Source organism: Moschus berezovskii, chromosome 2 (genome assembly GCF_049115385.1).
Source record: "Moschus berezovskii isolate FMDL1 chromosome 2, NW_MosBer_1.0, whole genome shotgun sequence".
NCBI lineage: Eukaryota > Metazoa > Chordata > Mammalia > Artiodactyla > Moschidae > Moschus > Moschus berezovskii.
In genome coordinates, this window is record NC_142461.1 from 135,542,456 (window position 1) to 135,565,349 (window position 22,894).

The 22,894-nt window shown below is 42.9% G+C and overlaps 1 protein-coding gene across 2 annotated transcripts in view; it reads left to right on the top strand.

Moving 5' to 3' along the window:
• The first annotated feature begins 18,999 nt into the window (after positions 1-18,999).
• UGGT1 (UDP-glucose glycoprotein glucosyltransferase 1) overlaps positions 19,000-22,894 on the top strand; it is a 114,625-nt gene continuing 110,730 nt past the window's right edge. For both annotated transcript variants that reach the window (XM_088831064.1, XM_088831067.1), the window contains exon 1: positions 19,000-19,226. In XM_088831064.1, coding sequence (XP_088687190.1) covers positions 19,169-19,226 — 58 coding nt within the window. In that variant the 5' untranslated portion in view covers positions 19,000-19,168. The remainder of the gene's footprint in view (positions 19,227-22,894) is intronic.

The window sequence follows — 22,894 nt, forward strand, 5'->3', positions numbered from 1 at the left end:
AGAGAGGAAAAAAGAAAAACGAATTAAAAGAAATGAGGACAGTATTAGAGACCTCTGGGACAATGTTAAACGCTCCAACATTCGAATCATAGGAGTCCCAGAAGAAGAAGACAAAAAGAAAGACCATGAGAGAATACTTGAGGAGATAATAGTTGAAAACTTCCCTAAAATGGGGAAAGAAATAATCACCCAAGTCCAAGAAACCTAGAGAGTCCCCAACAGGATAAACCCAAGGCGAAATACTCCAAGACACATATTAATCAAATTAACAAAGATCAAACACAAAGAACAAATATTAAAAGCAGCAAGGGAAAAGCAGCAAATAACACATAAGGGGATTCCCATAAGGATAACAGCTGATCTTTCAACAGAAACTCTTCAGGCCAGAAGGGAGTGGCAAGACATACTTAAAGTGATGAAAGAAAATACCCTACAGCCCAGATTACTATACCCAGCAAGGATCTCATTCAAATATGAAGGAGAAATCAAAAGCTTTACAGACAAGCAAAAGCTGAGGGAATTCAGCATCACCAAACCAGCTCTCCAACAAATGCTAAAGGATCTTCTATAGACAGGAAACACAGAAAGAGTGTATAAACTTGAACCCAAAGCAATAAAGAAAATGGCTACGGGATCGTACTTATCAATAATTACCTTAAACGTAAATGGGTTGAAATTTTCAAAAAGGCTAGGAAACAATTCTCATAGCCATCAATAGTTCAGTGTTGAGTTCATGAATAGTTTTTAAAGTTTGGGACACACTGTAGTATTTGCTATTTGAAGTACTATTTGTAATTGGCATATTACGATGTAATATTGGTCTTCATTTCCAACTTAAAACGCCTAAAAATGCCTAACAGGTTTTTAGATTTGTGAACTTTAGTTGAAATGTATTTTACGATGTTACTAAACCTGCAGAAATATTGAAATATTTCAGAGAACTCATTCACTGTACATTTAATTTATTTTATTTATAAAAGTTATGAACTGTAGAAAGTTTTACTTGTTGGGTCAAATGCTTGTTGCTTCAAATGCTTGTTGCATTTGAAGTGCTAGTTACAAGAAAATCAAATACCTTCAATGTATAAATGCTATTAAGTTTTTAAAGGACTCTGGAGTATAAGTAAGTTTGTTTAAAGAAATTTAGTCCGTTCTACTTGAAAAAAAATAAATAAAATTGGAAAAAAAATAAATAAATAAAAGAAGAATAAAAAAATTAATTATGAAAAAAAAAAAAGAAGCAATAGTTAGAACCAAACAAGGAACAATTAACAGGTTCAAAATTGGGAAAGGTGTCTGTCAAGGCTGTATATTGTCATGCTCCTTATTTAACTTCTATGCAGAGTACATCATGTGAAATGCCAGGCTGGATGAATCACAACCTGGAATCCAGATTGATGGGAGAAATATTAACAACCTCAGATATGCAGGTGACACCACTGTAATGGCAGAAAGTGACATGGAACAACAGACTGGTTCCAAATAGGAAAAGGAGTACGTCAAGGTAGTATTTTGTCACCCTGCTTATTTAACTTATATGCAGAGTACATCATGAGGAACGCTGGCCTGGAAGAAGCACAAGCTGGAATCAAGATTGCCGGGAGAAATATCAATAATCTCAGATATGCAGATGACACCACCCTTATGGCAGAAAGTGAAGAGGAACTCAAAAGCCTCTTGATGAACGTGAAAGAGGAGAGTGAAAAGGTTGGCTTGAAGCTCAACATTCAGAAAACAAAGATCATGGCATCTGGTCCCATCACTTCATGGGAAATAGATGGGGAAGCAGTGGAAACTGTGTCAGATTTTATTTTTTGGGCTCCAAAATCACTGCAGATGCTGATTGCAGCCATGAAATTAAAAGACGCTTACCCCTTGGAAGGAAAGTTATGACCAACCTTGATAGCATATTAAAAAGCAGAGACATTACTTTGCCAACAAAGGTCCATCTAGTCAAGACTATGGTTTTTCCAGTGGTCATGTATGCATGTGAGAATTGGACTGTGAAGAAAGCTGATCGCTGAAGAATTGATGCTTTTGAACTGTAGTGCTGGAGAAGACTCTTGAGAGTCCCTTGGATCTCCTTGCAGTCCATTCTAAAGGAGTTCAGTCTTGGGTGTTCATTGGAAGGACTGATGCTGAAGCTGAAACTCCAATACTTTGGCCACCTCATGCGAAGAATTGACTCCCTGGAAAAGACTCTGATGCTGGGAAGGATTGGGGGCAGGAGGAGAAGGGGACGACAGAGAATGAGATGGCTGGATGGCATCACCGACTCGATGGACATGAGTTTGAGTGAACTCCGGGAGTTGGTGATGGACAGGGAGGCCTGGCGTGCTGTGATTCATGGGGTCGCAAAGAGTCGGACACGACTGAGCGACTGAACTGAACTGAACTGAAGTTGGCTGAGGCTCAATCACGTATCACCCAGAAACCTGGGCTAGATAGAAAGAACAAAAGAGAAGTTGGTAGAGCTTGGATACCCACACCTCATGCAGAAAGATGATGGGGCCATGTGGCTTGTGACTACTCTGTTTCTCATAACTATCTGTGCTTACAAGCCAAAATTACTTTTTTCTTGCCTGACACCTTACAACAGTGAAACCTTGGAGTCCTGACCACTGGACTGCCAAAGAATTCCCCGAAATTACTTTTTTTTAATGGCAACTGTGGTTCTCCCTGTTGCTCGTTTCTAAGGGGCAGAGGTCAAGCACAGGCCAAAGTGCATTATAAATAGAATTGCAGCACAGTGGACAGTGAGCATGGATGGAGTAGCTCTCAGAATGGTTTCACTCAAGAAATCCTTGCTGATGGGTTATAGAACAGATATAATAAGGAATAAAATATATGAAAACTCCAATGAAGTTGTAGTTGCTGTTAAGAAGCAAAAATGTTTTAGTTGTGGCCTCCGCAGACCTGATTTGAGCCAAACATTGTAGGGTCATTTTCTATCACCCGATTCTCACACTGAGGCAGTTTACAGCCCCAGGGCCTCTTAAATTGAAGGGGAAGGAAATCTCTCTGAGGAAAAACCTTGCGAGACTTCCCTGGTAGTCCAGTGGCTAAGACTTCACGCTCCCTATGCAGCAGGGCCTGGATTTGATCCCTGGTCAGGTAACTAGATCCCACATGCCTCAACTAAGAGTTAACATTACCACAGCTATAGCTCCTGCATGACGCATCGAAGATAGAAGATCCCAGCTGCCAGAACTAAGACCTTATGCAGCCAAATAAACGAATTAAAGAAAATCAAAAGACCCTGCAGTGTGGCTACTCTTCTTCCTTGCTTTCCATGTGCACCTGTGGCCACTTACCAGGGTGACTGTGTATTGCAGGAAGGAAAATGCTCAGGATTTTCAAGGATTACTGGATGCTGTCACTTAAGTGATGTTATTTTCTGTTTTTTAAAAAATTATTTATTTATGCTGAGCTGGAACTTTGTTGCTGCGTGAGAGCCGTTTGTAGTCGTGGTGAGCAGGGGCTGCTCTGTTGTGGTTTGTGGGCTTCTCATTGCAGTGGCTTCTCTTGGTGAGGAGCATGGGCTCAGTAGCTGTGGTGATGGGTTTAGTTGCCTCTCAGCATGTGGGATCTTCTGGGACCAGGGATCGAACCCTTGTCCCCTGCATTGGCAGACAGATTCTTAACCACTGGACCACCCAGGAAGTCCCAAGTGATGCTTATTTTCTGATGAACCTTTGAGTGGTAGGCTGAATAATGGCCCTCCCTAAGTAGTTCACTTCCTAAGCCCCCAAATGGAACCTGTGAATAGATGACTTTGCTGAAGTCCTTAAAGATCTTGAGATGGGGAAATTATCCTGAATTATCCAATGGAATCTTAAGGGTCTTATAAGAGGGAGACAAAGGGCCAGAGAGAGAGGATATATGATGACAAAAGGTCAGAGTGTGCAGAGCCATGATCCAGAGAGAGTGGGAGGCTCCTAGGGGCTGAGAAAGGCAGGAAACTGATTTCCCCTTAGAGCCTCCAGAGGGAGTGCGGCCCTGCTGGCCCACTGTGAGCGTCTGACCCTAAAACTATAGTGGGGTTCTCTGGTGTCCTAGTGGTTAGGATTCTGGGCCTTCACTGCCATGGCCCTGGGAGATCCTGCAGGCCACATGGCCAAAAAACCCCCAAAACGACAAAAGTAACAACAAAAAAAACTGACAAAACCATATAAGACTTTGTACTTTACTAGTCAAAATGGGGACTTATGGAGTCATATTATATAAGAAGTTTTTATCCAAGTCTAGTGGCCTGTGACTCGTAGCGACCCCATGGACTGCAGCCTACCAGGCTCCTCCGTCCATGGGATTTTCTAGGCAAGAGAACTGGAGTGGCTTGCCATTGCAGAATCCCAGGGACGGGGGAGCCTGGTGGGCTGCCGTCTATGGGGTCACACAGAGTCGGACACGACTGAAGTGACTTAGCAGCAGCAGCAGCAGCAGTGGCCTGTGAACTCACTCTGTATTTTTTTCTGTCTATACACAATAATAGAATCCCAGTAGCTTTCTGACCCATGAAACAAAGTTTGCTATTAAGGTCAGAAGTGCCAAGTGGAAGCCTAGGAATTACCCCACACATCACAGCAAAAATATAACAACCTCCTAGGAAATTCCAGAGATCAGCATCAAAAAAGAAGATGTAGGGGTGCTGATTCCCCATTTATCTTGCCTATTAGTTTTGTGCAAAAGGCTAATTTCAGATAACAAAGGATTCTTGTAAATTTAATTATATTTGCATCTGATTTCATAATATTGTCTCTTTAGAGCAAATTGTCCTATTTGGTAACTGGTTCGCAGCCATCATATCAACTGGAAATTGATGTGGCAAATGTTTTTTCCTAAATGCCAATTAAACAAAACCTACTGGAAATTGTTTTCCCCTGGCAATGAGAGCAGTAGTGTACCTTCATCATCCTTCATCAAAGGTGTTGAATCTTTGGCTCTATGTCATAATCTAGACTACAGAAAACAATCTGTCATTAAGTCATCATCCTGTTCTATTACAAGGTATTGAGCAAATTACACTGGATCTGATAATGAGGATACTTCAAAGGCCCTAGATTTCTTTTTTTTTAATAGTATTAGAAAAAAATTCACACAATATATTTATTTACTTTTATTTTTGCTTACTTTTTGGCCATGAGGCATGTAGGATCTTAGTGCCCTCTACAGTGGAAGCACGGAGTCTTTTTTTTTTAATATCAAACTTAATTAAAGTATAGTTTACATAAGATAAAGTACAATTTGATTAGTTTTGACAAATGTATATTGTCTTGGATCCATCACCACAGTGTAGATAAAATATTTTCATCACTTCAAAAACTTCCGTAAGGCCCTTTGTAGCCAATATCCTTCCCCAACTCCTGGTACACAGATTACCTTTTGAATCCTATTGGATACCTATTGGATCCAGTGAGTTCTATCATTCAATAACTAGAACTCTTGGAATGTTCAACACAGAAGTCAATCATTTAATCCACCAAACATAAAATATACCCAAAAAGGACTACAATAAAGGAGTTCTCAATATACAGCATGCCAATTTGTGACCTTGGAGCACCATTACAGAGGGACCTTTTTCACTTTTTTGGTTGAATCCAAGTGTTAGTCATTCAGTCATGTCCAACTCTTTGCGATTCCATGGACTGTAGTTGGTCAGGCTTCTCTGCCAGGCAAGAATACTGGAGTGGGTAGCCATTCCCTTCTCCAGGGGATCAAACCTGGGTCTCCTGCATTGCAGGCAGACTTGTAACCATCTGAACCACTAGAGAAGCCCAGTTGAATCCAACATCCATGAAATTTAAGCCTCCTTCATCCTTTAAGGAAGCATGAAATTTTAACCACTGGACCACCAGGGAAGTCCCTGGATTTCTTTTTAATACTCTTGCATGACTGAGGATGGGAGAGAAACCTCATAAAAACCCAGAAGTTGGTCACTTTGTTAAAGTTTCTAAAGGTTTTTTTGGTCTGGGGTATGTTGAGATACCGCCTCCTGAATGAAATGAGTTACTGTAGCTTGTGCCCTTACCACTAATACAGAGGCAAAGTGTTTTGGTGGGTCACTTTGGATTATGGAGGCAACATATACATTTGACCCATCTACTGCGTAATACGTAACATTTCAGTTTTGAGTGAAAGTCTGAGCAAGAGAAGGCACTGCAGTTTGTTCAACTTTACTGCAAGCTGCTCTGTCACTTGAGCCTAATTACCCAGCAAATTGAATAATTCAGAAGCATCTCTGATATTCTGATGGTTATGATGGGGCTTCTGGAAAACCCCAATAGAGAAATGTCAGTTCAAACTTCTAGGGGTTTGGGACCAAAGTAATGCCATTTTCTGAAGATCAGTTCAGTTCAGTCGCTCAGTCGTGTCCGACTCTTTGCGACCCCATGAATCACAGCACGCCAGGCCTCCCTGTCCATCACCAACTCCCGGAGTTCACTCAAACTTATGTCCATCGAGTCGGTGATGCCATCCAGCCATCTCCTTCTCTGTCGTCCCCTTCTCCTCCTGCCCCCAATCCCTCCCAGCATCAGAGTCTTTTCCAGTGAGTCAACTTGTTTCATGAGGTGGCCAAAGTGTTGGAGTTTCAGCTTTAGCATCATAGCTATTCCCTTTTGTGAAATACCTCCTGATACTCCTCAGCCCTAGCAGAGACCAAAGGGAAACTAAGTTATTACTCCACCTCTGTTGGTTACTACGATCTAGGTGTTTGTTATTGATCTACAAAGCTAAAAAGTCAGTCATGCACACCAATAATTCCCCATCAAATGGAAACAGCACATAAGACTGTGCATGAACATTTCCTGAAGGCACAAGTGAATTGTGTGAGCAGATGACTTTGACCCCATGGTAGCCACTCCTGCTGCACTGACACTGCTCTCTCAACCCACATCATGGCCTCATGGGGAGTCTTCTATGACCCATCCACCTAGAAAGGGCAGTTTTGATGCTGATCAGGGTTCTTGACCTTCCTTGATTTATAGAAATTGACTAGAAGCCAGACAAGAAACTCAGGCAAGGCTTCGAAGGGGCCCCTGCTACAGTAGGAGGGAGCCAGAACAAGGAACAGGTTCTCTTGCTTGATTGCTCCCTGGGCGGGTAGGAGCTGGTTCCTTACACAGGGGGAAGGTGGGGTGTGTCTAGGGGTTGGACTGGAGGAGTAGCTTAGGTGGTTTGTCCACCCCTTAGATGGTATTGTATGCAGAGAGCATGGGCAGTACCCTGCTTTTGCTCCCAACATCCTGTTTTTGCTCCAGAAATGGCAGTTGGTTTTTTGGTCTCTTTGTATCATTTGTCCAGATTTTGTCCCAACTGCACATTCATGTGGTTTCTTTTTTTTTCTCCATCCCACATAGTTTCTTTGTGTGCTTTCCAGGTGGCTCAGTGAGTAAAGATTCCACCTGCCAAAGCAGGAGATGCAGGGTTCTCCTGGGTCGATCCCTGAGTCAGGAAGATCCCTAAGAGTAGGAAATAGCAACCCACTCCAGTATTCTTGCCTGGAAAATTTCATGGACAGAGGAGTCTGGTGGCCTACAGTCCCTGGGATGGTGGAGTTGGAAATGACTTAGTGACAGTATGCATGCACACATAGTTTCTTTGTATTTTATTGCTCAGGGAGATGTGTGTCCAGGTGCAAACACTGCAGCATTGCAATAAAGGGTCCCAGGTCCCAGACTGTCTCAGTTTTCCCCACAGGCTTGGTTTATAGATGTTTCCGTGCAAGGATGGCTCAGCAGTAAAGAATCTGCCTGCCAATTCAGGAGACACAGGTTTGATACCTGGGTTGGGAAGATCCCCTAGAGAAGGGAATGGCAACACATTCCAATATTCTTGCATGGAAAATCCCATGGACAGAAGAGTCTGGTAGGCTATGGTCCAGGGAGTTGCAAAAGAGTTTGACACCACTTACTGACTAAACAACAAGGAGATTATGCATGCATGCCAAGTTTTTTGCTTTGAAAAAATGTAGACTCAGAAATTTGTGAAAAAATCAATTTTCTTTTCTGCAACCAGTTTCTTTGTTGACCTTAGATTCTTACAGTTCCTAGCTAGTTTTGTATGATACATTTAAGTTTAACCAAAGGTGTACATAGAGCCCCATTAACAGTTATTTCAGTTTCCTGCAGATTTGCTTTGTAGGTTCTATGTAACTCCCACTGCCAACTTTATAAAAGCTGTCTCTAATTTGTGTAGATTGGAGCTGTTTTTTCACATTTATTTTATTGATATGTACTTCAGTTACAATGTTAATTTGTACGGTGTTAATTTGTACTGTACAACAAAGTGATACAGTTCTCTCTATATATATATTCATATTCTTTTCCATGATTTTTTTTAAAGTCTTTATTGAATTTGTTACAATATTGTTTCTGTTTTATGTTTTGGTTTTCTGGCCTCAAGGCACATGGGATCTTAGCTCCCCAACCAGGGATCAAACCCGTGCCCCGTACATTGGTGAAGTCTTAACCACTGGACCACCAGGGAAGTCCCTCCATTACTGTTTATCCCAGGATATTGAATGTGGTTCTCAGGACTATACCTTGTTTATCTATTCTATGTAATACTTTGCATCTGCTAATCCCAAATTCTCAAGCTTCCCCCTTCTCCCCTCCCCCAGCCATTTAGCAACCACAAATTTTAGAACCTGGTTTCTGGCCGAATGTTGTTCCCCTCTCTTTCTCTGAGTATATCCTCCTCCCTGCCAGACACCTCCGTTTTCCTTGGGCAGTTCAAAGTTTAATTCTTTCCTCTTTTTAATCCAGTCTTGCATCCTCCTCCAACAATTTAGTAAGACAGAGGAGCCATATGACACTGTATCAGTTCAGTTCAGTCACTCAGTCATGTCCAACTCTTTGCAACCCCATGGACTATAACACACCAGGCTTCCCTGTCCATCACCAACTCCTGGAACTTGCTAAAACTCATGGCCATCTAACCATATCGTCCTCTGTCGTCCCCTTCTCCTCCTGCCTTCAGTCCCAGCATCAGGGTCTTTTCTAAGGAGTCAGTTCTTCACATCAGGTGGCCAAAGTACTGGAGCTTCGGCTCTTCAATGAATCAGTTCTTCCAATGAATATTCAGGACTGATTTTCTTTAGGATGGACTGGTTTGATCTCCTTGCAGTCCAAGGGACTCTGTGGGTTGCCATGCCCTCCAGATCTTCCTGACCCAGGAATCAAACCGGGGTTGCCTGCATTGCAGGAAGATTGTTTACCAGCTGATCTGCTAGGGAAGCTCAAACAGATATGTGACACTGTATAGAAGCAGCTAAATAAGTGGCAAGACACTAAGTGCTAAGAGCTCCAAGGACAAATGTGAAACAGATTTCCTTACACTAAATAGGCACTTCAATGCAAGAGCATGTGAACGTTATATAAGTGGACGTGTACATTCAGACAAGGAACCACAGGTTAGGAAAGGGGGAGACACAAGGGCCCAAAAAGGCCTATCGTGAAGCAGAGTGGGGACCAGTGATACAGACCAGACACTGCTCATCAAGTTGTCTGAAGTGATAAAATTAACAACTGAAAAGTCTCCCAGGAGCTTCAGTTCCTTTTTATAAATTAGGGATGCCATTATGGGCCAATCAATAAAGATGAGAGAATAAGATGCTGGATCAAAGATGTAAAATAAGAACTGATTTGACAGAAATACAAGTAGAAGAAAGATGTAAATGTAATCAAAGATAAAGCAGTGTAAAAATACTTAAAGGTAGGCATTTACAGTTAAAAGGGCTTCCCTTGTGGCTCAGCGGGTAAAGAATCTGCCTGCAATACGGGAGACCTGGGTTCAATCCCTGGGTTGGGAAGATCCCCTGGAGAAGGGAAGTCTACCGTGAAGAAAGCTGATCGTCGAAGAATTGATGCTTTTGAACTGTGGTGCTGGAGAAGACTCTTGAGAGTCCCTTGGACTGCAAGGAGATCCAACCAGTCCATTCTAAAGGAGATCAATCCTGGGTGTTCATTGGAAGGACTGGTGCTAAAGCTGAAACTCCAATACTTTGGCCACCTCATGCGAAGAGTTGACTCACTGGAAAAGACTCTGATGCTGGGAGGGATTGGGGGTGGGAGGAGAAGGGGACGACAGAGAATGAGATGGCTGGATGGCATCACCAACTCAATGGACATGAGTTTGTGTAAACTCCGGGAGTTGGTGATGGACAGGGAGGCCTGGCGTGCTGTGATTCATGGGGTCGCAAAGAGTCGGACATGACTGAGCGACTGAACTGAACTGAACTGAACCCACTCCAGTATTCTGGCCTGGAGAATTCCATGGACTGTATAGCCCATGGGGTCGCAAAGAGTCGGACATGACTGAGTGACTTTCACTTATATATGGCTATTTTTAGAAATTCTGTCTTTACTGTGTTTATTAACTTACTTTTGGGCAATTTCTTTTGCCAGATGCTGTGGAGCCCTATACCAAGGTCACAGGATAAAAATCTCTGGAATTGACCAACACCCGTAGAATAGCAACTGTTGCCATGAGCCTCTGGGATCTAAACCAACCAGTTCCCTGATCCCATATTAGGTGAACTATCCATCCTACTATCCACCCTGTAGCATCCTCACCAATCACCTAATGCCATCATTTCAGTAGGAATTTTCTCTGTCTAGAGGCTATAAAAATTGGCTGCAAGGCTGTGAAAGGGCTCAGCTCTCCCTTGAGTTAGCCCACTATTCTAACAGCATCTCCCACTCTAATAAACTTTATTCTCCTCTCACTCTGCCTCATGTCTGGAAATTCATTCCCAACCCATGTATGGACCATGACAGATCGTTCTTTGTTGGGAACTCTAGTAAGACAACTCTGTAAATGCAAAATATATACTAGTTCAAACAGTACAAAAAATGGTAAAATATCTTAATAACATTAAAAATAACTACACATTTAAAGACACTGGTTGCCTTACAAGGACCAGGTGGCCTGGGTCTGCAGGGCCAGCACCCCTGAGGACACAACTCTCCATTGGATCTGCTTACTCCTGAGTCCCATGTGAAGAGAAAAAGCACACAGAGTCAACAGTGGGCTTTCATTTTTGGAATTGCAAACAGAGCTTAAAAGTTGGAAGAGTCTATGCTCTGTCTCTTAAATAGTTCAAGGAGACTCATTGATCTCATGGCCGGTCCTTTGCCCACAAGCTGACAGGGTACGAACAGTGGCAAGGGCAGAACACCTCCTTGGCTGAGTATGTTCACACAGAGGAGGGTGACGTGGTTGGACTTCATCACCAGATGCTGCACGGTACTGTCCTGGGGTGAGGACATAGCGTGGGGCTAAGTGATGTCCTGTAACAGGGAAGAACAAAGTCTGAGTCTATTGGATCTGTTTCTTTTACTTTAACCTTTGCTTTCCATTGCTTTTGTTTATAATCACTGGAAGAACACCGTGTATTCTATACATATGCTATAAGCATACACAGTGGCCTGCCTTGTGGAGCCCTGTCCCTCTGCCTGAATGTTGAAGTACCTTTGCTCAGCTCACAGGGAAACACGCTGACCCTGCCCACCTGTGAATGGCTGCAGAAAAGAAGAAACTAACAACCCCTTCTACAAGCTGCCCAAACCAGGAGATATTTTGCAAGACTTGTGGTGGTTTTATTTTACTTCCTCATCTCCTCCCCTCTCTCTCTTCTATAAAAGAAACTGGTATCCAGATCATTATAAAATGGTATTCTAGGACTCTAGTCTGTCACCTTCTCTGACACCCGGCTTTCTGAATAAAGTCATTATTCCTTGCCTCAACACTGCGTCTCCCAATTATTGGTCTGTGGTGCAGAAAGCAGACTGAGTATGGATTTGATAACAATCCCTGTCCTCGTGTGGTGACATCTAATAGGGTATAGTAGACTACACACAAATATAGAATGGAAAAAATAAAGTGGGTAAATGAGAGAGGAGGTAACAATTTGGGGGATCTATTTTAGGTGGGGAAGTGAGGAAAATCCCTCTGAAGAGTTGATGTTGACAGTGACCTAAGTCAAGAGTATGAGCAGACCTTGTGGAGAAAGGGGAAGAAGACAATTCAGGCAGAGGGGACAAGCACAGCAGGGTGCCTGTGTGTATAAGGAACAGTTCTGGTGAGGAGTGCACTCAGCTTACTCTTAATAATTTTTTTAATGACAGATAGGGTGGTTGGCAGAGTCTATGGCTACAAGTCAGACATGACTGAGCGACTTCACTTTCACTTTCACACATTGGAGAAGGAAATGGCAACCCACTCCAGTGTTCTTGCCTGGAGAATCCCAGGGACCGGGGAGCCTGGTGGGCTTCCGTCTATGGGGTCACACAGAGTCGGACACGACTGAAGTGACTTAGCAGCAGCAGCAGCAGGGTGGTTGGCAGAGTCTACGGCTATTGACCCCTTAACATGACTGAATTGAGATCTGTTATAAATGCAAAATGCATACGAGATTTCAAACACTATTTCAAAAAAGAGTAAAGTGTCTTAATAACTCTTAAAATAACTGCACATTTAAGTGATAATGTATTAAATATACTGGTTAAGTAGAACATGTTATTAAACTAATCTCACCTATTCTTTGTACTTTTAAAACACTTTTTATTGAAGCATAGTTGATTAGAAATGTTGTGTTTAATTTCTGCTGCACAGCAAAGTCACTCAGCTATGCATATATATGTATATATTCTTTTTTAATATTCTCTTCCATTTTGCTTTATCTGAGAATATTGAACATAGTTCCCTGTGTCTTTGTACTTTTTTAATATGGCTACTAGAAAATTTAAAATTACATATGTGATTCACATTTTATTTCTATCAGACACCATTGCTGTAGAGATCTGGGCTCTGTCAACAACTCCTCTTAAGCAGTGTGTCTGAACTTCTGGTTTCTACTCTATGAGTAGTGTTTGGAAGTCATCTTTCCTATCCTCACGATAAGAAAAAACTGAAAGAACTGAAAGTCAACAGATAATTGAGTCAGAAGACAAACTGCCAACCACAAAACTGGAGAGATGGGTAAACACAGAGAATAAAGATCATCCTACCTGAAGTAGAAGCTGCTGGAACTACTGATAGGAACACTGAACAGGTAATTTGGGCAAATTTCTAGAGACTGAGCCTACACTAGTTTGAGGGCCCAGAGTAAGGTGAGATGGTTCCTACAGTTTGGTGGGGTCTGTCTCCAGGAGCCTTCCCAGATACACAGTGAGCACCTTAGAAAAATCCATTCATGTTTGGCCTGGTGGAAGGGAAATGCAATGATTTTGAAACAAGTCCAGAGAATTCTCCAGAACAAAGGCTTACCCAGTGAGGAGAAAGCCATTACCGCAGCTTTCTGACTTGGAGGGAAGGAAATTCCTGAAGTCCAGCCCCCTCTGGGTATCCCGTCTCATACAATGTGAAAAGCACTTGTGGAGGTCACAGCCCTGGGAGACAGGCCTACTGAAACTAAGACCTAGGCATAGAATTGCTCAGTTTTCCTTCCCATCAACCTTATCACCACATCAACAGGACTCTTGTAATAATGTGGGGTACAGCTGAAAGGACTAACAATGCCCAGGCTCTACTTAAGAAGTCGTTTCTAGGGAAACCCAAATATAAGAGAGGAAACAAAAACAAGAGGACAACAGAGGAAATTTAGGTCTCTGACATACAGAGCTTCAGCAACAGTAAACACAGCCTAACTCCTAGACAGAAAAATATAAAGACTCACACCAAGATCTATTTACCTCAGTTCCTCTCACCTAGTACATCATGTCTGGGTTTCAAGCAAAAATTACAGGCATCCTTAAAGTCAAGAAAAAATATAATCTGACAAGATAAAGTATCAGATCAGGCTCTGATATGGAGAGATTTTGGAATTAACATACTAGAATTTGAGTAACTTTTTGTAACACGATAAAGGCTTAAGTGAAAAATGTGGGCAACATGCAAGAATTTCTTTGTGTCCTCAGTTGACAGAAAGGCAAGGGAGCCTCTGAAGTCTTTTTTTATAAGGGAACTAACCCCATACATGAGGGTTCCACCCTCATGATCTAGCCCCTTCCAAAGAACCTGTCTACAAATATTACCACGTAAGGTTTCAACATATGAATTTAGGTGGTGGTGGTGGTTTGGTCGCTAAGCCATATCCGGCTCTTGTGACCCCATAAACTGTACCTTGCCAAGTTCCATAGGGTTTTCCAGGCAAGGATACTGGAATGGGTTGCCAGTTCTTTCTCCAGGGGATCTTCCCAACCCAGGAATCGAAGCTGAGTCTCCTGCATGGCAGGCAGATTTTTTTTTACCAACTGAGCTTTGAGAATTGAGGGGTGTGACAAACATTCAATTATAGTTCAGTTCAGGCACTCAGGCGTGTCTGACTCTTTGTGACCCCATGGACTGCAGCATGCCAAGACTCCCTGTCCATCACCAACTCCAAGAGTTTACTCAAACTCATGTCCATTGAGCTGGTGATGCCATCCAACCATCTCATTCTCCATCATCCCCTTCTCCTCCTGCCTCCAATCTTTCCTTGCATCAGGGTCTTTTCAAATAAGTCAGTTTGTCCCATCAGGTGGCCAAAGTATTGGAGTTTCAGCTTCAGCATCAGTCCTTCCAATGAATATTCAGGACTGAATTCCTTTAGGACAGACTGGCTGGATCTCCTGGCACTCCAAGGGACTCTCAAGAGTCTTCTCCAACAACACAGTTGAAAAGCATCAATTCTTCAGTGCTCAGCTTTCTTCATAGTCCAACTCTCACGTCCATACATGACTACTGGAAAAACCATAGCCTTGACTAGATGGACCTTTATTGGCAAATTAATGTCTCTGCTTTTTTATAAACTGTCTAGGTTTGTCATACCTTTTCTTCCAAGGAGTAAGCGTCTTTTAATTTTATGGCTGCAGTCACCATCTGCAGTGATTTTGGAGCCCTCCAAAATAAAGTCTGTCATTGTTTCCAATGTTTCCCCATCTATTTGCCATGAAGCAATGGGACCAGATGCCATGATCTTAGTTTTCTGAACGTTGAGTTTTAAGCCAACCTTTTCACTCTCTTCTTTCACCTTCATCAAGAGGCTCTTTAGTTCTTCTTTGCTTTCTGCCATAAGGGTGGTGACATCTTCATACCTGATTGATATTGATATTTTTCTCAGCAATCCTGATTCCAGCTTGTGTTTCACCCAGTCCAGCATTCCTCATTATGTACTCTGCATATAAGTTAAATAAGCAGGGTGATAATATACAGACTTGACACACTTCTTGCCCAATTTGGAACCAGTCTGCTGTTCCAAGTCCAGTTCTAACTGTTGCTTCTTGACTTGCATATAGATTTTTTAGGAGGCAGGTCAGGTGGTCTGGTATTCCCATTCTTGAAGAATTTTCCAGAGTTTATTGTGATCCACACAGTCAAAAGCTTTGGTGTAGTCAATAAAGTGGAAGTACATGTTTTTCTGGAACTCTCTTGCTTTTTCGATGATCCAGTGGATGTTGACAATTTGATCTCTGGTTCTTTTGCCTGTTGTAAATCCAGCTGGAACATCTGGAAGTTCACAGTTCATGTACTGTTGAAGCCTGGCTTGTAGAATTTGAGCATTACATTACTAGCATGAGTGCAATTGTGCAGAAGTTTGAACATTCTTTGGGATTACCTTTCTTTGGGATTGGAATGAAAAATGACATTTTCCAGTCCTGTGGCTACTGCTGAGTTTTCCAAATTTGCTGGCATATTGAGTGCAGCACTTTCACAGCATCATCTTTTAGGATTTGAAATAGCTAGACATGAGTTTGAGTGAACGCCGGGAGTTGGTGATGGACAGGAAGGCCTGGCGTGCTGTGATTCATGGGGTCACAAAGAGTCGGACACAACTGAGCGACTGAACTGAACTGAACTGAACTGAAACTGGAATTCCATCACCTCCCCTAGCTTTGTTCGTAGTGATGCTTCCTAAGGCCCACTTGACTTTGCATTACACGATGTCTGGCTCTAGGTGAGTGATTACACCATCATGATTATCTGGGTCATGAAGATCTTTTTTGTATAGTTCTTCTGTGTATTCCCACCACCTCTTCTTAATCCCTTCTGCTTCTATTAGGTCCATACCATTTCTGTCCTTTATTGTGCCCATCTTTGCACGAAAATTTCCCTTTGTATCTCTAATTTTCTTGAAGAGATCTCTAGTCTTTCCCATTCTATTGTTTTCCTCTATTTCTTTGCAATGGTCACTGAAGAAGGCTTTGTTTTCTCATCTTGCTGTTCTTTGGAACTCTGCATTCAAATGGGTATCTCTTTCCTTTTTCCCTTTGCCTTTCACTTCTCTTCTTTCCTCAGCTATTTGTTAGGACTTCTAAGACAACCATTTTGTCTTTTTGCATTTCTTTTTCTTGGGGATGGTCTTGATCACTGACTCCTGTACAGTGTCACAAACATCTGTCCATAGTTCTTCAGGCACTCTGTCTTTCAGATCAAATCCCTTGGATCTATTTGTCACTTCCACTGTATAATCATAAGGGATTTGAGTTAGGTCATAGCTGAATGGTCTAGTGATTTTCCCTACTTTCTTCAATGTAAGTCTGAATTTGGCAAGAGGAGTTCATGACCTGAGCCACAGTCAGCTCCCGGTCTTGTTTTTGCTGACTGTAGAGAGCTTCTCCATCTTTGGTTACAAAGAATATAATCAATTTGATCTTGGAATTGACCATCTGGTGATGTCCATGCGTAGAGTCTTCTTTTGTGTTGTTGGAAGAAGGTGTTTGCTATGACCAGTGCATTCTCTTGGCAAAACTCTGTTAGCCTTTGCCCTGCTTCATTCTTTACTCCAAGGCCAAATTCGCCTGTTACTTCAGGTGTTCCCTGACTTTCTACTTTTGCATTTTAGTCTCCTATAATGAAAAGGACATCTTTTTTCGTGTGTCAGTTCTAGAAGGTATTGTTCAGCTCAGTTGCTCAGACGTGTCCGACTCTCCACGATCCCATGAATCACAGCACGCCAGGCCTCCCTGTCCATCACCAACTCCCGGAGTTCACTCAAACTCATGTCCACAGAGTCGGTGATGCCATCCAGCCATCTCATTCTTGGTTGTTCCCTTCTCCTCCCACCCCCAACCTTTCCCAGCATCAGAGTCTTTTCCAGTGAGTCAACTCGTCGCATGAGGTGGCCAAAGTATTAGAGTTTCAGCTTTAGCATCAGTCCTTCCAATGAACACCCAGGATCGATCTCCCTTAGAATGGACTGGTTGGATCTCCTTGCGTTACAAAAGACTCTCAAGAGTCTTCTCCAGCACCACAGTTCAAAAGCATCAATTCTTCGGCGATCAGCTTTCTTCACAGTCCAACTCTCACATCCATACAAGACCACGGGAAAAACCATAGCCTTGACTAGACGGACCTTTGTTGGCAAAGTAATGTCTCTGCTTTTTAATATACTATCAAGGTTGGTCATAACTTTCCTTCCAAGGAGTAAGTGTCTTTTAATTTCATGGCTGCAATCAGCATCTGCAGTGATTTTGGAGCCCCCAAAAATAAAGTCTGACACTGTTTCCACTGTTTCCCCATCTATTTCCCATGAAGTGATGGGATCAGATGCCATGATCTTTGTTTTCTGAATGTTGAGCTTCAAGCCAACCTTTTCACTCTCCTCTTTCACTTTCATCAAGAGGCCTTTGAGTTCCTCTTCACTTTCTGCCATAAGGGTGGTGTCATCTGCATATCTGAGGTTATTGATATTTCTCCCAGCAATCTTGATTCCAGCTTGTGCTTCTTCCAGCCCAGCGTTCCTCATGATGTACTCTGCATATAAGTTAAATAAGCAAGGTGACAATATACAGCCTTGAAGCACTCCTTTTCCTATTTGGAACCAGTCTGTTGTTCCATGTACAGTTCTGACTGTTGCTTCCTGACCTGCATACAGGTTTCTCAAGAGGCAGGTCAGGTGGTCTGGTATTCCCATCTCTTTCAGAATTTTAGTTAGTAATAATGTATTAGTATTATTTCTAAAAATAATACTAACAATCAGTTAGTTGTATGGTATAACTAAGCAAGTATTGGTGTTATTCATGCATCAATAGCAGACAACCAAGTTAAAACAGAGTGAAAAACTAACTCTGTATTGTGGTTAAACAATTCATTTTTAATGAAATTATCACTTGAAGTGACTTTAAAAGGCGCAATGGAAAACTACTAACACAAAATCTCTTTGAAGAAATGCATTTTGAAAGAATCATTTCCATTCCTTAAATTTTTTTGAACTTCTTTTAGTCTAGCAAGGAATAGAAAACCCAACAGTCAGCTACAGAAGTTCTTAAGCACAGTACAGACATATAGGTATCAGATTAAGTGAAGTCTTTTTACTACTTGCTCTGCCACTTTGAAGGGAAGGACTGTTTGCACTATATAACCATAAGTCAGTTAGTATTTTGCAGTTTTTATTTAGGTACTTACAGTTATATATTTCGTTTTTTTAGCTCAGTTTATTAGTTAAAATATATCCCCCCAAAGACTTACTGGGGGGTTTACATTTCTGGGTGGCTAAAATGACCTGCTCAGTGTGATAAATTCTAAAAGAATTTTACATAGTAATTTATATTTGCCAATAAATAATTCAAAAGACAAAGTAACCCTTGAAGATTAAGCTGCCACTGCCCATACAAAATAAGCAAAACCGTCTCATGAAATCTAAAAAAAAAATTATTTTCTCTGCTCCCTTGAACAGAAGCTATCCAAGATATATCGTCTGAGATAAAGTCTAAGAAACTCAGAAACATTAGGTCGTTTGGTCCTTTACGGTGCAACAGTGCTGTTAATGGACGAGTTTAAGGAAGTGGATTCTATCCAGTCTCTTCATGTGGTAAAGCTTTCGTGTCTCAGCTGTCCCCTTACAAGTCCACAAAGCCTCAAAGAACAGCGCCTCCCCACCCAGACTGAACCTCCGGAAGCAAGGAGAGAGGCGGAACCTCTTCGGAAGTAAGATGGCAGCGGCGCGGCGCTCTGGGCGGCCCTGGCCACGACTCTGTGGCCGGAAGTCCTCCGGCGCTAGCCAGTAGGAAGCGGAAGTCAGGGCGGTCGGCAGCCGGGCTCTCCTCCGCGAGGCCGGCTCTTGAGCGGAGCCGCGGGAGAGGCGCGTGTCGGCCGCTCACTGGCGCAGCTGCCGCCGCCTGCGCCGCTGTCCTGCCCCGCCCCGGCGTTGTCGCAGGTGCCGTCGCGGACAGAGCGCGGCCCCGGCATGGGCTGCGAAGGGGATGAGAGCGGCGCGTGTGCTGCAGCTGCCAGACCAGTGACAGGTACCCCTGGGGTTGGGGCGGGGAGGTCTCGCCGGTGGAGAGAGGGTCTGGGGAGCGAGGCCACCGTGCTTCTCGGTCACCTTCATCTTCCGATTCTTTCCTGACTCGGTTTCCCCTCCAGTGTCTCAGCCCTTCCTCTCTTTTCGAGTCCCTCTACAAGTCCTTAAGTGTTTTCTGGGCAAATCCGGTTTCTGCGAGGGTGGCCGCGGACTCCCTTCATCGGTTTTGCGCCTTCCATGAAGAGCTTTGAAACCCGTGTGCCCAAGTGCAGACGGAGGTGGGGGACGTGTCCTAACACGAATTTAGACCAGGCTTGACCCCAGGGAGGTTGAGAGCCAGCGGTTTGCAGGACTCCGGTGGGAAAAAGATGGGTCTTTCTCTCTCTCTCTCTCTTTTTTTATAGATGTCTGTTTTCCTTAAAATGAATTCGGGTCTTGAATTTTGTTTACCGTTTTCGTTTGTTTCAAGGATCTGTTGACTGGAGATTGGATGATCCGGTTTCACTTTTAGTGTGGGACCTGCCAGAAGAATAAGATACGCCTACATCGCCAATGAGTTATGGGCGTGAGCTCTTCAGTGTTCCTTGGCCAGAATCTCTAGGCTGTTTTGAATTTTTTGCCAGATTTGAAAACTAGCATAGTTTGTTCATTTGAAGTCTTGGGGTCTTATGCCTCACTGTTAACGCACTTACTGTGCGGTTAGTGCCGCACTAACTATTTTGAAAACGTTCATCGTGCACTTGGCCAGCCAATTTTAGTGTGATATTTGAGGACGTCTTAAATAGCTATGTGATAGCAACATAAAATTTGGGTTGATTGTAGCCTTTCCGTTTGACTTGCTTTTGATAAACTTAGCTGAAACTCGTTTTTAATAAGGGAAATAAACAGTGCTTTCTACAGTAGTATAACTCCTTCACAGTGTGTCTTTAACTTGAGGGGACTAGATTGAACTATGGAGAAAATTCTAGGTATAAATGTATATTCATTTAATTATTTCAGAAGTAAATTTGTTTCTCAAGAAGGGTACTTCCTAACATTTTTCCTCGCTATTGTCATATATGTTGAAACTCATCTATTAATCTGAACCCTTCAGGTGTTTTTTTGAGTTCATTAGCTAGTTTCTTCAGTTTAAAAATGGAAAAAGTTGCTGATGACTTAGAACTTTATGCCTTTTCTATTTTTCAAAAGTGATAAACACTTGCTGTAATATAACTTTGATGAATATTTTAAATAAGTGAGCAAGAGATAGTGTCTTTAATTTACACTAAAGAAACCAGGCCACACACTAGATCTTATAGATGAATCATTTGGGCCTGGAACTTACTAAAGACTTTAATTTATGCATCATGCCATAAGCGTGATGCCTATATTCATGTGGTGCCACACTGAAGATTCTGCCAACTGTTAGTCTGCACACTATTCCTCTTAATAAGCAGCCTTGAAGGACTACTAGGATCAGAGTGATATGGGGTCTTGGCAAACAGAAGACCACTCAGAAAGGTTCTTAGTTTGACTTCTGTGAACAGTCTTTTCCTCTGGTGTTACCTGTGGTATCAAGGATGTGGGGTTTGGGTGTGGGAAAGCTCTTCATTAATGTATGGCTTTCCTCCCTTTCCCATCTCTAATGGTGCTCTGCTGCGCCCCAAGAACTCTCTCTGTGTCTTTAAAACAGGTCTAGGGGATCTCTGGGTGAGTCCTGATGCATAGTTTTCATTTTCACCCTTCTTAAGTCCTAGGCTTTCTGAGCACCTCTGCTTTGGGTGCCATATCCCTTTTTCTCCCAGTTCTTTTCATTCATCTGTTAATGAATAAAGTCTGTGTTTGTTTATTTTGAGGACCTCCTGTGTTCCAGGCATTATGCTAGGCATGTGACTGACAGACAAAACTCCCTGCTTTTGAGGAGCTCACATTCTGTCCCCAAAGTCAGCCCCAGTATGGATCTGTCAGGCTGGTTGCTTGATCGCACCCTTGGTTCCTTGGTTTCAAGGTGAAACTATACTCTGCCCCTAGAAATCCTTAAACTTGCCTTGGGTCTCATAATAAAGCCATATGCCTAGTATATGTCTGGACTTTAAGAACCCCTTCTTAAAGCCAGGGCAGAGAGCATGGTATTGTAGAACTTTTAAAAACAGGCAGGTGTAGGTTCCAAGTATTGCTATTTACTAGGCAAGTTACTTAACCTCTCTGAATTCCCATTTTCTTATTTTTAAAGTGGGGGTGATAATGTTTTACCCATCATGCAGTGTGTTTATGGACTGTCTGCCGTTTGCCAGGCACTGCTGTTTACTGAGGTGAACAGAGTGGAGCAGCCCTTGTGTGGATAGATTGGGGAACGTGCTGTTTGCAGAGCTCTTGGCAGTGGCGCTGTCCAGAGTGATTCTGCCTCTAGAAATTGCTCAGTAAATGTGGGTGTCTGCTCAGGTGGAGTGGGGAGGAGCCTCCTCCTCACTCTATGCATGCAGTCCATCTAGGAGTACTGTTAAGTGGCTTCCAGTTTCTCATCTGGAATCATCACTGTGGGGGTAACATGTCTGGGTCGCTGCAGGAAACATTGTGAACACAGCTGTAGCATTATTACTGCTTGAACATAGTTCATATGCGCTGCCTCTGGTTTAGAAACTTACTGATTTTGGGATAGGAGTTTTAAAAATTTTCCTTGGCGCAGTGGTAAAGAATCTGCTTGCCAATGCAGGAGACGCAGGTTCAGTCCCTGGGTTGGGAAGATCCCCTTGAGGAGGAAATGGCAACCTGCTTCAGTATTCTTGCTTGGAAAATTCCATGGACAGAGGAGCCTGGCAGGCTACAGTCCATAGGGGTCACAGAGTTGGAAACAACTGAGAGGCATGCACTATAGTTGATTTACAGTGTTGTGTTAGTCTTTGCTGTACAGCAAAGTGGTTTTTTTCCTCCCCTAACCACAGAGGGTACATTTCCAAGGAATGTTTTTGGAGCCTTGTAATAGTGATGAGCTGTTATCCTATAGTTTAGAAGATAGTTTCTAGCTTCTCTTCCTTATGACATATTTTGCTAGAGCAGTTAGTTTTTGTGTAGTATTTGGCACAGACTTGGCACATTACAAAGTGACTTTCACAACAAAGTGGCTTTTGTTACAAAGTGATTTCATGTTGCCTTCTCAGTCTCCCCAGAGGCAGATTCTGTTATTCTTATTTTAGAGAGTGGGAGACTAAGGGTAAGGGTGGAGGAGTTATTAGGTAACATGCTTGGGGTTGAACTGTTGGTAACTAGCAAACTCAGGAATTGATCATAGGTCTCTGACTATTACTAACCCATGTTTGTTCTATCAGGAGGAGCAGGTTTCTGAGGCTGTAGTCCATGAACCTCCAGGGGAGGGTGTCTGAGAGAGTTCTTGAGTGGTCCGAAATTGTTTGTAACAATTTGGGTCCTTGAGAGTTCTTAAGTGGTCTGAAATTGTATGTAACAATTTGGGTCCTTACTTGCCCCTCTGCAGGAAATGTCAGTAACTGTTGCCACTTCTGGAGAGGAGCCTACATCGATTCCAGTTTCCTCTCTGCGCCCCCCCCCCGCCCCCGCCCCCAAGCCCCACACCCTCCCTGGACTTACTTGCTAGCGGGTTTCATTGTCAGAGGTCTGGTTTGGTTAGTCCTAGTCTTTATTACGGAGAAGGAAATGGCAGCCCACTCCAGTGTT